The sequence below is a fragment of the Chroicocephalus ridibundus genome, chromosome 6, assembly GCF_963924245.1.
Source record: "Chroicocephalus ridibundus chromosome 6, bChrRid1.1, whole genome shotgun sequence".
Classification (NCBI taxonomy): domain Eukaryota; kingdom Metazoa; phylum Chordata; class Aves; order Charadriiformes; family Laridae; genus Chroicocephalus; species Chroicocephalus ridibundus.
This window is the reverse complement of record NC_086289.1, coordinates 43,822,944-43,836,050: the sequence shown is the minus strand read 5'-3', so window position 1 is coordinate 43,836,050 and position 13,107 is coordinate 43,822,944. Positions and strand designations below refer to the sequence as shown.

At 60.4% G+C, this 13,107-nt stretch overlaps 1 protein-coding gene across 3 annotated transcripts; it reads right to left on the bottom strand.

Moving 5' to 3' along the window:
- Positions 1–323: 323 nt before the first annotated feature.
- LOC134516954 (mucin-4-like) lies at positions 324–12,335 on the bottom strand. Of its 3 annotated transcripts, none has more exons than XM_063337846.1 (11): positions 12,136–12,335; positions 6,204–10,238; positions 5,414–5,553; positions 4,955–5,119; positions 4,514–4,669; positions 3,892–4,022; positions 2,945–3,033; positions 1,829–2,506; positions 1,501–1,620; positions 1,162–1,206; positions 324–1,016 (listed from the first exon to the last, which is right to left on the bottom strand). In XM_063337846.1, the coding sequence occupies exons 1-8, from the start codon at positions 12,194–12,196 to the stop codon at positions 2,244–2,246; spliced, it is 5,040 nt and encodes a 1,679-aa protein (XP_063193916.1). In that variant the 5' UTR covers positions 12,197–12,335; the 3' UTR covers positions 324–1,016; positions 1,162–1,206; positions 1,501–1,620; positions 1,829–2,243. The 3 variants fall into 3 exon arrangements, with proteins under 3 accessions (XP_063193916.1, XP_063193917.1, XP_063193918.1); XM_063337847.1 differs by having other exon boundaries at positions 1,162–1,203; XM_063337848.1 differs by having other exon boundaries at positions 6,882–10,238.
- Positions 12,336–13,107: the final 772 nt, after the last annotated feature.

Here is a 13,107-nt window from a genome sequence, read left to right as displayed (position 1 = left end):
AGCTGCAACTCTCCCCCTCACTGCTGTCCCCAGGCATCGCTCGCAGTAGCTCGGATCACGCAGGTCGGGCTGCGATCCCCACAAACGCCCTGCAGCCCCTCGCCCCTGCTGAGGGAAGATGCTGTGCCCCAGGAGGGTGTATCAGACCCCGGCAGACCCCAGCTCCAGCCCCACTTTCCTTGAGCCCGGTTCGGCCGCAGCCTGGACACCCACAGCACCAGCTCGGAGGGCAGAAGCATCCTTGCAATCCTGCTGCTCCAAGCTTGCCCCCACCACCGCCCCCCACCCCGGTTCAGCAGAGGACGTGGCTGCTGCAGGCTCAGTGATGCTCAGACCCCTCAGAGGCTTTATTGAACAAACAAGATTTGACAAGGATTTTTTTTTTCCCTTTTTTTAAGAAAGGCAGACGCTCTCTATATGCACAAAAAAAAATTATTTTTCTCCCAAGGTTTCTGATCAGGGGGTTGCATTTTGCCCGTGCACACCCAGCAGAGGTGTCAAGCTGACTCCGGCTTGGTCCGGAGAATCGCCCCTTCTCCTGGGCACTGGGCACAGCAAGACAGGACTGGCTCACGGTGCGAGCCTGGCACACCATGGCATTCGTGGGCTTGGCCACAGCCAGTCCCTGCGAGGTGTAAAAAGCCTTTCCCTGGGTGCCAGGGGTTCACACAGGGTGCAGGGTGGGAGGCAACATCGGGATGTAGGGAGGACAAGGGGTGGTGTGTGCAGTGGGGGGGACATGCCCACCTCCCTGCCAGTGAGGAGGTGCCCACAGGCACCTGCTCAGCTGCGGCTGGGGAAGGGCGACTAAAGCAACGGGCTCCTTGGGATAAGTCCGGATTAGGCAACCGCAGGCAGTGGCCGAGTGAGCTGCCCTGCGTGGTGGGCAGGGGTGATGGGTGCTGGGGGAAGCGGCGGGGTACAGGGGATGAGCAGGAGCAAAGGACTCAGAGGATCAGCTGTGGCCCAGACCGTGCTGCGGGGGTGCAGCCCCCCGGGTTACTTGTCCTCTTCGTCTGCAAAGAAGAAGAAATGAGAATTCCCCGGCCACCTCCTCCCTGAGGGCTTGGGGCGAGCTGGGAGCCCCGGGGGAGTTTCCATGTGAGGGGACAGGGAGAGAGGGAAGTGGTCAGCAGAGAGGAGACCCCCAATCCCGCTCACCTCTCTGCTCCTCAGAGTCGCCCTCCACCTCCTCCGAGGAATCTGCTGGAGATTGCAAGAAAGCCCCATATCAGTTTACACCAATAACTACATTAGCTGTGGTCCTCCTCCCCTCCCGGTGCTGTCACCCCCAGACTACGCTGGTGCTTATGTGCTAAGGGAGATGCCCCCCACAAGCCCGCACAGCCCAGGGCACAGACCAACCTGCACGTGGGCACCCCAAAACCCATCCCTCGTCTGCCTGGGGCTCTTGCTGTCTTCACCACAGGGTGGGATGTTTTCCCCCAACCCTGGGCACCAAGACAGCATCACCCCGGCACACAGGGCCTGCAAACCCACCCATGACGGGTGACTGGTATCCATCACAGCCAATCTTCGGTCTCTTCTCGCTGTAGCGGGCGCAGGTGCTGGCGCTGCCCGCCTGGTTACAGCACCAGTCGTATAGCTTCAGCTCCTGGTCTGGAGGTAAAAAAGAGAGTAAGGGGCTGAAGGGGAGCGGAGAGAGAGAGATGGGCAGGCAGGGCGCTCGCCTCGGCTTTTGGCCGGTCCACGCTCCCTCCGAGGGCAACAGCATGTCAGGAGACGTGTTGGCATGGAGATGAAAATGATTTACAGGCTACAGTGATGCAAGCCTCAGCCCAGGGATGCCAGGGCTGGCTGTGCTTACCTCGGTAGGGGGACGCCTGCCTGGAGGACCTCCAGTACCTCTCCTGCCGCCCCTCAATGAGCTGGTTCTGGCTGTCGTACAGGCAGCGGACACCGGCGCCGTGCTTGTTGGGGGAGGCAGAATGCAGCATGGAGACACGGGCAGCCCACCAGCCTGAAACAGGGTGGCAGTGAGTTTTGGCACAGCTCTCCCCAGCCAGCATCCCTGCCCCGGGGCAAGGAGCAGGGCTGGGGCTGGCTCCTTGTTATCCATCGCTCCCACCACATCACCCACGGTGCTATGGGGGTTTGAAGGGACTAAGGGAGACCATCCAAGTGGTCCTGCAGGATGAGACCCTGGTGCTGGGAAGGGTCTATTGCTGCGGTCCCCATGCAGCATAGACCTGGTCCAGCCAGTCTGACAAGACAAAGACAGGTCATCCCTCATTCCTCCACATTTTCCCTGCCCCTGCTGACAGCTTGGGGAGGAGGAGCATGGGGAAGCGGTGTGTCCACTTGCCTCCGCGACTGTTCTTGAAGCGCGGGTCCTGCTGGCCTTGCTGCAGGGAGCAGGGGCAGGCGGGCAGGCCCTGGCTCCATGCCCCTGGGTCCTGCTGCCGCCCTGTCCACGCCAGGCACTTCAGCCGGTAATTGACACTCACGAGGTTCTCCAGCTTGTAAATCCACGTCCCACGGAGGTCTGAGCGGGGAGAGAAACGAAGAGCTGTCACCTCTGGCCAAGGGGACCACAGGGGACACGTTGGTTTGAGGAAAGAGCTGAGTGATGCTGATGTTGGAAGCTAAGCTGGCGTTGACCCCCAGCTGTGGGTCCCCATGCTTAATAGCAACCCAACAGCAGGGAAATAGGGGGAGGGGCTCTTGCGAAAGAAGAAAGCCTTGGGACAGAGCCGTTGCAACAAAAATGGTCCATGGACCCATCAAGGACGTTTCAGCCTCAGGGCTGGTACCCAGGGGAAGCATTTTATGTGCTTGGGGGGAGAGCCTGGCCTCGGTGAATTCATTGAGAGCCTTGCTATAGCGGCAGGCTGAATTTCATCCCCTAGGAACGTCCCCCTCCCCGCATAGCTCTTCCCTGACCCCCTGAGGGGCTGCATGAACCCACCCTGGCTGGTTCTACCTGTGTTGTAGCCCCTGAACTGGTCAGGGCGGTATTTAGCAGCTGGAGGTCTTCGAGTCAGGTCATCATTGCGGTAAAAGCCATCCCCACTGCGTGCAGAGGAAAGGGGAAAAATCAGGGGTTGCTCTTCCCGGGTGGGGTTATCCCAGCCCTAGCCCCAGCCTGTCCTTCAGCTGCCCTGATCCTGAGCCGGTGGGACCCCACAGCACCCAAATCGCAGCGCCGGGGACAGGAGAGCAAAGGCAGCATCTCCCCCAGCCCACTGCCTCCTCCCTACAGGGTGCAGTTAGTTTTGGGTGCTACAAATGCTCCTGCTGCCTCATGAGCTGAACCCTGCAGACATCTCAAGACCCCCCGTGAGCAGCTTCCATGGTTTCCAGCATTGTGCAGGGCGATACAGAGAGGAAACCCACGAGCAGTCGTGCACAGGCAAGCATACACACATGCCTGTGCCGCCCGCGCTTCCCGTCCCGGCCACCTTTTCCTTACCCAGCTGCAGCAAGCAGCTAATGAGCAAACCCTGGAGACGGCGTGCACGGGATGAGATGTAATACGAGGAGGCAGGAAGCGACCGCTCCGGCCAAGTGGCGGAAATCCCTTCCCTCGACTGGTGCAAAGTTCAGCAAACATCCCCTATTCCCCACTCCTTCCACCCAAACCACCGGGATGCTGCTGGCCCCAGGACCCCAGAGGGTTGAGTGGATCTTACAACAAGCACAGCCCGGCGAGTGAGCGTGCTGCAGCATGATGCCACCGACGGGGCAAATTTGGTTGAGAGACCCCCACGTGTTAGGCTATATGGGTGTGCAGACCCCATCTGGGCTGCCCTCATCCTTGCAGGACACTTCATGGGACACGGGGGGAAGGATTAAACCAGCCGGAGCCAGGGGTGGGACACAGCCCCTGTGCTCGGAGGAGGCAGGGGTGGGACGCTGAGCCTGCTGTACCTGGTGTAGCCGATGAGCACATTGGTGGCAGGGAGCCTGGTGTAGTCCCATTGCATGCCTCCCTCCTGGTACAGCATCAGGACGTAGGACCTGAAACCGTCGGTGGTCAGGATGGCCTGATATGTGTTCGTCTGGGGAGAAGCGTTGCAGACAGGTAAGAAAGCGAGCAAAGCTGTCGCGTTTAAACTTAGGGGTGGTGGGCAAGTGCTCACTAGGGAGCAGGGGGACTGACGTCCTAATGTGCAGGACAAACGCAGGCTGGGCTGGTTCTCATTTTGCATGGAAAACATGATGGTTTTAATTTGATGCTCTTCCATGAGAAGCCTCAAATTCACCCAATTTTATGCTCCTGAAGAACTGTGTTTCTGGTGCACAGTAAACTCCCACCACATGAAAGAGAAAGATTTTATGGAGCAGGGAGAGTTCAACTAAAGATGTTCCCCCAGAAAACTGAAGACCACCAAAACATGGGCACAGCCCAGTTCTTTTTGGCAAAAGTCTTCAAGACTGATCTTTTTCACAGAACTGGTACTTATTTTCAGGCACAGACAAGGTGACCGCCCGTGGGCCTTGGGGTTTTCTTTACAACTCAACGCGCCCTTCAGCTCCATCTTCCCCTTACCCTCCGTGTGTCAGTCCGTGCTGCATAGGCTGGTGCCTTCTCCCAGGTGATCTTCAGGGTCCAGGCTGCGGAGTAGGAGGACCTCAGGTACCGCCGAATCTTCGCTTCCACATCACGGATGAATGGAGGCTTGGCCGTGTTGAGGGTGTAGAACTCCTGAGGGTTGAGTACATCCACATCTGTGTTAGCTCCCAGTATGGCAAAGACAGGTTTAGATTGGGGTCATGCATGGAGCACTGCGACTAAGGGTCTGGATGAGGTTTGGATGGCTCAAGAAGTGACCAACAGCTGACCACCAGCTCTTAGATTTGACCCAGAAAAGGGAAACACCACCCATGGGCTCCATCAATTACACATCTCAAGGGGCATCCACAGAACAGGTGATGAGTTTAAGATCAAAAAGTGTTTCATGCAACCATGCACCCAGGTGGCCTCTCTCACCTGGTAAAAGGTGGTGCCAACACCTCTGGAGAAGTCAGCATTGTCCCAAAACACGGCAATCATGGGAACCTTCTCATGGCCATTGAAGCCGCTGGGAGGAGGGTTGGGGTATGTGAAGATGCTGTTGTCTGAGGCTGGGAAGATGATTTGTCCATTGTCTGTAAACTGAGCAGAGGGATGCCTCCATCAGGCGAGGTCAGGACCAGCGGGACCCTCTGACACAGGGGTGGCAGCCCTCCCATTTCCAAGCCCACTTTGAGCAACACCCAAGGGAGGCCATCCCTTGCCACCACCAAAATGGCCACAAAGTCACCTCCTGCTGCAAACAGACCCTGGCAGCATCCCAAAAGAGTTGTCACCCCAAGGGTCCCATCCCAGGCACCTGGTCCCTGGTGCCTCCCCGGAGCTTTTGGGGGATGGCTGCTTGCCCAACAGCCAGTCAAGCCAAGGTAGACTCACGTAGAGAGAGTCGCGCAGGGCTCTCCCAAACGGGAATCCAATCTCGGGTTTGAAAAGCGGAGAATTAAAATCCACCCTCCTTTCCACGTACTCCCGATCATTTTCCCTCACTCCATACCCATAGAGGGGCACAGCTGGAACTGGAAAAGAAAACAAAAAAAACCCAACCCAAAACACACTTAGAGCAAAGCCCTTGTTGTGTTCCAAAAACTCAAAGGGATGAAATGATTCTGCTTCCAAAGGGACACAGCTTGGGCAGCTGGAGGATGGGGGGACACTGCCAATAGCCACCTGGGACACCCTGCATGTCACCTTCCCTTGCAGGAGCTTCCTCCCACCCCTTTTGCTGCCTTACACATACGCAGCTGCCCTAAACCTGCTGTGACGGCCTTTGCGGTCACTGTCCCATCCTGCTCCAGCCCACGCTGAAGAACTGCCATTAGGAGGGGAAAAGCATTGTATAGGACTGTGGTAGGGGGACAGCAAGGAATGAAACACCCACAGCTCTTTCTAGAGATGTTTACAGCCTCCGGCTCCCTATTTACGTCTGTTAAATAGAACACAGCATTTGGAGGGGATGGGTTTTCCAGCTGACGGGACCATACTTGAAGGCAGCATTTACAAAGAAATTACAAGCACATGTGCAGCAGGGCCTCGTGGTGTGTGTCCCCCGGGGGTCCTGGTCCCAAATAGCCCCCTCAGTCTCTGGGCACCGAATGTCCCCCAGGACGGTTCATCAGGTGGCCAGACACGCTCCTCCCGCCCAGGCTGCCCCATGAGCATCACATACCTGTGGGGCTGGGCAGCGGTGTCGGGGCGGCCGCCGGCCCTCCTGGCAGAGCTGGAAACATGGGGGACGATGCGCGGGAGGTGACAGTGGCTGCTCCTGGCTTTGGGAGCACCTCCCTGCCCCCAGGGAGGGGGGCTGGTGGGGCCGGGCTGCCTGTGGTCGGGCTGCAGGACACAGCTGGGCGTGCGGTGGCTGGGGACCCACTACGGGCTCCCCCCTGGCCTGAGAAGGCTGCGGGGAGGCTCGACCCACCAGTGGAAGGGGGTCTGTTTGCCAGGCTGGTGGTCAGCTCACCGCCCAAGAATGGCTGCCGGGCAGCGGCAGATGAGCCACCAGCAGCTCCTGGCCCTGGGGTCTTTGGTCCGGGGCTGCCAGCAGCGATCCTGGCGGGAGGAAGTCCAGGGAGCCCTGGGCTCCCCCCCAGTGGGGAGCGAGCGGGGGTCTCCACACCTGCCCTGGCTCCAGTCGCGCTAGGAAGGAGCTGAGCCATGTCCCCTCGCCCCGCCATCGCTCCAGGGAGCACGACACTCACTTCCCCAGGCACAGGGCTGTCAGCATCCCCGGAGGGGACTCCGGGGCTTCCCAGCTGGCGGGGAGGTGGAAGCAGGGCAGGTCCCCCTGGTGCAGCAGTCCCCAGCTCTCCCCTTCCCCCCGCAGAGGACCCCACTGCTGACTCACGTGCCAAAAGCGGAGCAGAAAGCCCGGGGGTGGTGGACACCCCCTCTGCAGCGTTTTCGCTCTGTGGAGCAGAAGGCAATGCTGGGGCAGCGCTGAGGGATGCGGGGGCACGTGGGGATGCTTCTCCTGAAGGTGCCGGCATCCCAGAGGCCACCTCGTCTTCAAGAGACCACGTCTGAGCACCACCAGCATCTCCTGCCACCCCACCCAGTGCCCCCGGCACGAGGGGTGTGCTCCCACTCTGGGTGCTGGGGGAAGATTGGGGGTCTCCGTTGGGTGCCAGCCCCGAGCTCAGCCCGTGCCCAGGGAGGAACAGAGAAGTAGACAGTGAGGTGGCCGTGCCATCGGAAGCACCACCACCTGGAGCCACTGCTACCAAGGGTTGTGTCTCCTGGGGGGAGGCGAGAGCAGACGGGGCCAGCGCTCCCGATGCAATCTGTATGATGGATCCTGTGCCCTGTCCCAGGCTATCACTGGGGGAAGGTCCCCGGTTTGCTGAGGCTCCTCCAGGCAGCTCCACCACATTGACTTGGCTCAGTTTTGCGTCAGAAAGTCCAAGACTGGCACCACTCAGGATGCTGGGGGCAGACAAGGGGGGCTCCTCGGCGCCAGCAGCCTCCAAGCCTGTGCTCAAGCCACCACCAGCTCCACCAGCTCTAGGAAGGCTTGCTCCACTGCCAGCCTCGCCAGCCAACCCAGGTGATGAAGATCTCTCCATAGATGGGGAAGAAGATGCAGACTGCAGAACCACTCCCATGTCTCCATCAGGTGCTCCTGAACCAGCTGGTCCCTCTCCAGCAGTGGCCTGGTACTGCCTCAGGGACCCTCCGTTAACATCTGCTTCACCTGCCCCTTCTGCAGCAAGAGGGACCCCAGGCTCAGCACCCAGGGAAGGCTGCAGAGCTCCAGGAGCACCGCCTGCTCCTCCAAGGACACTTTGACTGCCTGGATATGAAATGGAAGATGCTGCCACCACACCACTGGGAGATGCAGGACCAGACAAGGAACCTGCACCAGGCAGTTGATCCATCCCAGCTGCTGTCCCGCTGCCTGCACTGGAGATTAGGGATGGCTCAAAACCAGTCCTGCTGACTGCTCCTCCCAGTGCCTGCTCCACTGTGCCAGCTCCATGTCCCTCTGCCACCGGCAGCCCCACGTTTGTGACAAGCTGGACCCCAGGGACAGGTGATGGGGGTTCTGCTGGTCCATAAGCCGCTGAGCTGGGGCCATCCCATGCTGAAGTCAAGCCAGAGCCTGGTACGTTGGCTTCAGGGAGACCTGCTCCTTGAGGAGCACCAGCTGCTGTTCCCCATGGCTGTGACCCCCCGAGGGATGGAGACATGGGGGCTCCCTGGATGGCACCAAGGTCGGGGCCCACTGGTGTCTCTGCCCCAGACACGGGGCCAGCTGCAGCCCCCAGGGGTGGGTAAGCAGCTCCAGGAGCACTGAGGAATTCACCAGGCAGGTCTCCTGGTCCTTCAGCCCCTGGGAGGTTGGGCTCCAGCCCGGCGCTGCCAGGAAGTGCAGGACCAGGCAGGGACACTTGTCCCAGTGCTGGGGCTGCATCTGTTCCTGCTCCGTCCCTGAGAGCTGATGAAGGGGGCAGTTCAGCATTCACCAAATCTCCTGTTCCTCCTGCCGGCAGCTCTCCGGTGCTAGCCGTGTCCTGCTGAGTGCTGACGGCTGAAGGACTCGTCTCACTCTGGGTATCTGCAGAGGGACTACCATTCTCTGGACCTCCTGCCTGTGCCGTGTCCCCTTCACCCTCGGCCCCCTGAGCCAGGACTCCAGCCGTGGGCCATGCCAGTCCATCAGGTACGAAAGACGCTGGGTTAAGGGCATCCAAAGCCGAATTCAAGCCAGCGCTGGTTCCATCAGCTCCCTGGGGAGCACCAGCTGTCCCCCATGACTGTGACCCTCCAAGGGATGGAGACACAGGTGCTCCTGGGGCAACACCAAGGTCAGGACTCACTGGTGTCTCTACCCCATCGTCAGCTGCAGGCAGGGTGCCGGCCCCAGCTCCCAGGGGGAGATAAGCAGCCCCAGGAGCGCTGGAGGTGTCCGTGGGGGACGGCAGGGCAGCATCAAGCAGCGGTGGCTGTTCTCCGGTGGGGGTCTGCCATGGGGCAGGCTGCAGGGACGGCTCAGCCAGACCCACAGCCCCCACGTCCCCTGTGGGCAGCACGGTGGCCAGGGCTGGGGGATTCGCATCACTCTGCACATCAGTGGGAACCCTCGGGGCCAGCAGCGAGGTGGCCATGTCCTCTGTCACTGCGGGTGCCTCACTGGCTGCGAGTTGCTGGGCTGAACCAGGAGCATCCGATGACATGCCAGGAGCTCCCTGCCCATCCCAGTCCCCACCACCGACTGGTTCCAGCGAAGCGGTCGGGCTCAGCGCTGCCTGGCCGGGGAGGAGGGAGGGCTCCTCTGGGTTTCCCACTGTTTCCAACACCGTTGGGCTCTCCAGGGGCAGGTGAGATGAACCAGCCGTGCTGAATGCAGGATTTACTGCATCTCCTGTATCTCCAGGCACTAAAGCCAACGGACTTTCCTCGGTGGCTGGGGCCATTTCTCCTTCTGGCCCTGGGATGATGCCCATCGCCCCACTCCCCGCCGCATCCTGCTGGGTCGTGAACAGCCCCGCGGCGCCAGGGCTGGGGCTCAAGGAGTTGGCACTGGCGTTGCTTTGGATATCCACAGGCAGGGTTACACCTTCCTCGATGGCTCCCGAGACTGTGGTCAGCCCTTGGCTCGGCACTGTGGTGACACCGGCACCCATGGGGCTGCCAGCAGTTGGCTGTGCCCCCCAGGCAGCTGCTGGCGGAGGGGTGGTGGGGAGGGACACGGTGCTGGCAGTGAGGTCTTGATCTTCTGCTCCTTCTCTGGTCACAGCTGCGAGGATGTCCTCCTGCACATCTGCAAAGAGAGGGGTGGCCCCCAGGGGTGCGTCGGGAGTGGTGCCCATTACAACAAGCTCCACATCTGAGGTGACAGCGGGGTCCTGTGAGACGATGGCGGCAGCGGTTGTGGCTGGAGCAAGAGCAGCTGAACCCCTCTCGTTATCCTGAGATGTGTTAAGAGGCTTGGTCACATTCGTCAAAGTTGGTACTGTAGAATCATATTGGCTTGTCACTGTCACTAAAGTGCCTGGCTCAGCCCCGGGAGGGAAGGACGGGCTTGATGAGGTTGCTATGAGGATGCTCTCGGCTATTTCAGCATCGGCTGCTGCAGTGCTTGTCTCCGCAGTGCCCGTCACCAGGGAATGGGGCACCTCGCTCTCCGCCGTGATGGAAGAAGTTGTCCCTGCAGCAAACGGCCCCTCAGCAGTGACAGGGACAGCAGCAGCGGCCCCGAGCCCTGCAGAGAAGCACAAAGTGGAGCATTACACTGGGTGCTGGAGCCAGCAGCCTGCCACGCTCAGCCACGCACCTCCTCTGGATGAGCATCAGGAAGCTCCGGCCCCTTCTTAAACCCTACTACATCATCCCATGGCCTTGCAAGGCTCCGATTCAAGAGCCAAGGAGCGCAGCCTGGGCTGCCTTGGGCACAGCACCACACAGCACCTTTTGCATCCCCAGCATCAGCAGCCGCCAGCTGAGACGGGACACAACTCATCACAGGTCCGGGAAAGACGCTGGTGCAAGCATGGCGGCGAAGGCAGCCGCTGCAACCCAGCCCAGTTACGCTGGGGGTGGTACCGCCTCGCCACTGGTAAGAGCTGTGGCCCAGTAAGTCTAGTTCCTAGCCCCAGGGGTGTCTGTGGACTCAGCCGCCCGAGGACAGCCCTCAGCCCTCTCTGCCCGGCTGCAGGGACAGTCCTGAGCACAGACGCTTCTGCAGAGCCTGGAGCTGGGGGGGAGGTTCTTGCGTTGTTTCACCTTTTGGGGTGTCTGAGGGACATCTAAGTACACTTCACCCAAAGCCCTTTGGCAGACGGGACATATACAGCTTAGTGAAACATTCCCTGGCTGCAAACGGCTCCTGACCCGCGGCAGCTAAAGCAGGTTCATTAAATCTCTGCCGGGGTGGGAGCCTGCCTGCCCCGGCCCCCATCTCCTTTGCCCCCAGCTGGGTGCAGGCACCAGGGCTTCCCTGCCCATGGAGGGAATACTCAATTCCACAGCTCCCAGGACCAAGCCCTGCTTACAGCTCCCTCCTCCTGCTGCCAAAAGCCTGCCCCACATCCAGGAGCTTCGCTGAAAGGAGAAGGAGACATCACCCCACATCCCAGGCGTTTCTCCCGGCACCCACGGGTGAGGGTTCACCCAGTCTTGTTTTTAGGACAGGGATGCGGGCTCTGGGGAGACCAAGCTGACGCCGTTGGCTCCAGGAGGAGCCAGGCGGATCTGCTGACGCTTGGCTTTAGGGAGCTGCAATTAGAGGAGACGAAGGGTACCCGGAGGGCGAGACCCAGCAGGGTTTCGCCGCAGCCTGACAGCCCGAGCCTGTTCCCCATCCCGGTGCTCCGGTTCATCAGGTTCCCCCCGCCACGCAGCCAGATTCCCTGCAGAGGTGCCTCCAGCCTCACCGCCAGCTCGGCTCCTTAGCTTGCGGACAGCTTGTGCTGGAGTCATTAATGAACATTGTCTCCTTTGCCAGACCAGTCCTCGAGGGGCTCCATCCTCCTCCAGCCCCCTGTTCACCATCCCTTTCTGCTGCTTTCTTGCCATCTTCCCTGGCTGAAATAAGCTCTTTGCACCAACCCTCCCCAGCCAGAAGTGCTCGGATGCTCCCTCCCCATCTCAGTGAAAACAAAGCTCATCAGTCAAGTCCCTCCAGGTTAGTTTGGCACACTCCACCCCGGTAAATCCATGTTTTATCTTAATTCTTCCATACAGAGCAGGAAACATCATCTATGCCACCTATTCATGGGAAGCTTGTGCAAGAGGGGCCCCAGCATGGAGCGCAGAAGTTTGCCCTTCCCTGGGATGTGGGAGGGATGGGAGCATCCGTAGAGCCCCGCTCTGCCGGCTGGCGTCCCTTGGCTCCCTTGCTGGAGGGGTTCACGGCTGCACGCAGGCTCATGGGCTGGGCTCTCCCCTCTCCCGTGGCTCCACGCCTGCAACCAGCCCTTCAGGGTGATGCCTGCCCCGTAAAACACTTTTCTAGCTTTTTGGTTGCAGTGGATTGCAAGGACTGGTCATAAGAGGAGTTTCCAGTACAGCCAGGAGGGAAAAGCGCCTCACAAGCCTACCTGCAGTGCCCTGCAAGGGCTCAGGTAGCATGTGCGCTAGCAGAAAAATATAGGACATACCATGCAGAATCCATAGGCAGCATCCCACGAAGGTGGAAAGCGTCCATCCCCTGGTCCCCATGCCTCGGGCCTTCAGGCAGGCAGAGCACTGGGAAGCTCAAAGGGAGGCGAGAGCAGCGAGGAGCGGCTCCGTCCCTCCCTCCCTGCCTGCCTCTCCTGCAGCGCTGGAGTCCCACAGGTGCGATCCTGCTCCGGCTCCCTCCTATTTATAGGGATGGCAGAAGGAGGCAGGTTGCAGCCACCGTCCCCTCCCGCCCCCGGTGTTTTCCCACCAATGTCCCTGTCACCATTTGTTTCCTGCTGATCCCTCCCCTTCCCAAGGGCTGGATGTCCTGTTCAGATGGGGCATGAGTTGGCGATCACCCAAAGGCCACCCTGCAGGGACCCCATCCCCCGAGGGACCTGGGCACAGCCCGGGGAAGCTTCCTGCGGCACCAGCACCAGCTGGGGAAGCCGAGCCTGGAGCAGTGCGTGGCACTGCCAACAGTGACATGGCAGCCACCCCACAGACCCCACAGGACCTGCTACCCACGGCAGCCTCCTCATGGTTCCCATAGGACCTGCTCCCCGCGGCAGCCACCCCACAGACCCCACAGGATCTGCTCCCCACATAGGGGAGGGGGGCCACAGAGCGGCGGACGGTGGTGACGGAGCGATGCTAGCTGGTGCCACCATGCCTGTGGGGACACTGTGGGCACCAAAATCAGCAGCTGAGCTGCCTGGGGCAAGTCTTCACTTGGCTCAAGGCTTACCCAGGAGCAGAGGCAGGTTATAAAGCAGAGAGAGGGCTGGGGGCAGGCCCTGGAATGTCAGACAAGCTCCCCGGTGCTCAGCTGCAACTGGGAGCACTGGGTATCCCCACCCAGAGCCCCAGAATGCCCCAGCAGGGTTTTAAACCTGCACCTCAGCAAGGACACAGCAGTGCCAGGGGATGCATGGGCCAGGGAACCTCCTCTGCAAGGTGGGACCAGC

What these genes read in the sequence shown, in the direction of transcription:
- LOC134516954 (XM_063337846.1), bottom strand. Translation starts at nt 12,196, where the DNA reads ATGGGGACCAGGGGATGGACGCTTTCCACCTTCGTGGGATGCTGCCTA. An exon ending in ACCGCTGCCCAGCCCCACAG is followed by an intron (nt 5,554 to 6,203) that starts GTATGTGATGCT and finishes TTTCTTTTCCAG; the next exon opens with TTCCAGCTGTGCCCCTCTAT. An exon ending in CACGGACTGACACACGGAGG is followed by an intron (nt 4,023 to 4,513) that starts GTAAGGGGAAGA and finishes GCTTCTCCCCAG; the next exon opens with ACGAACACATATCAGGCCAT.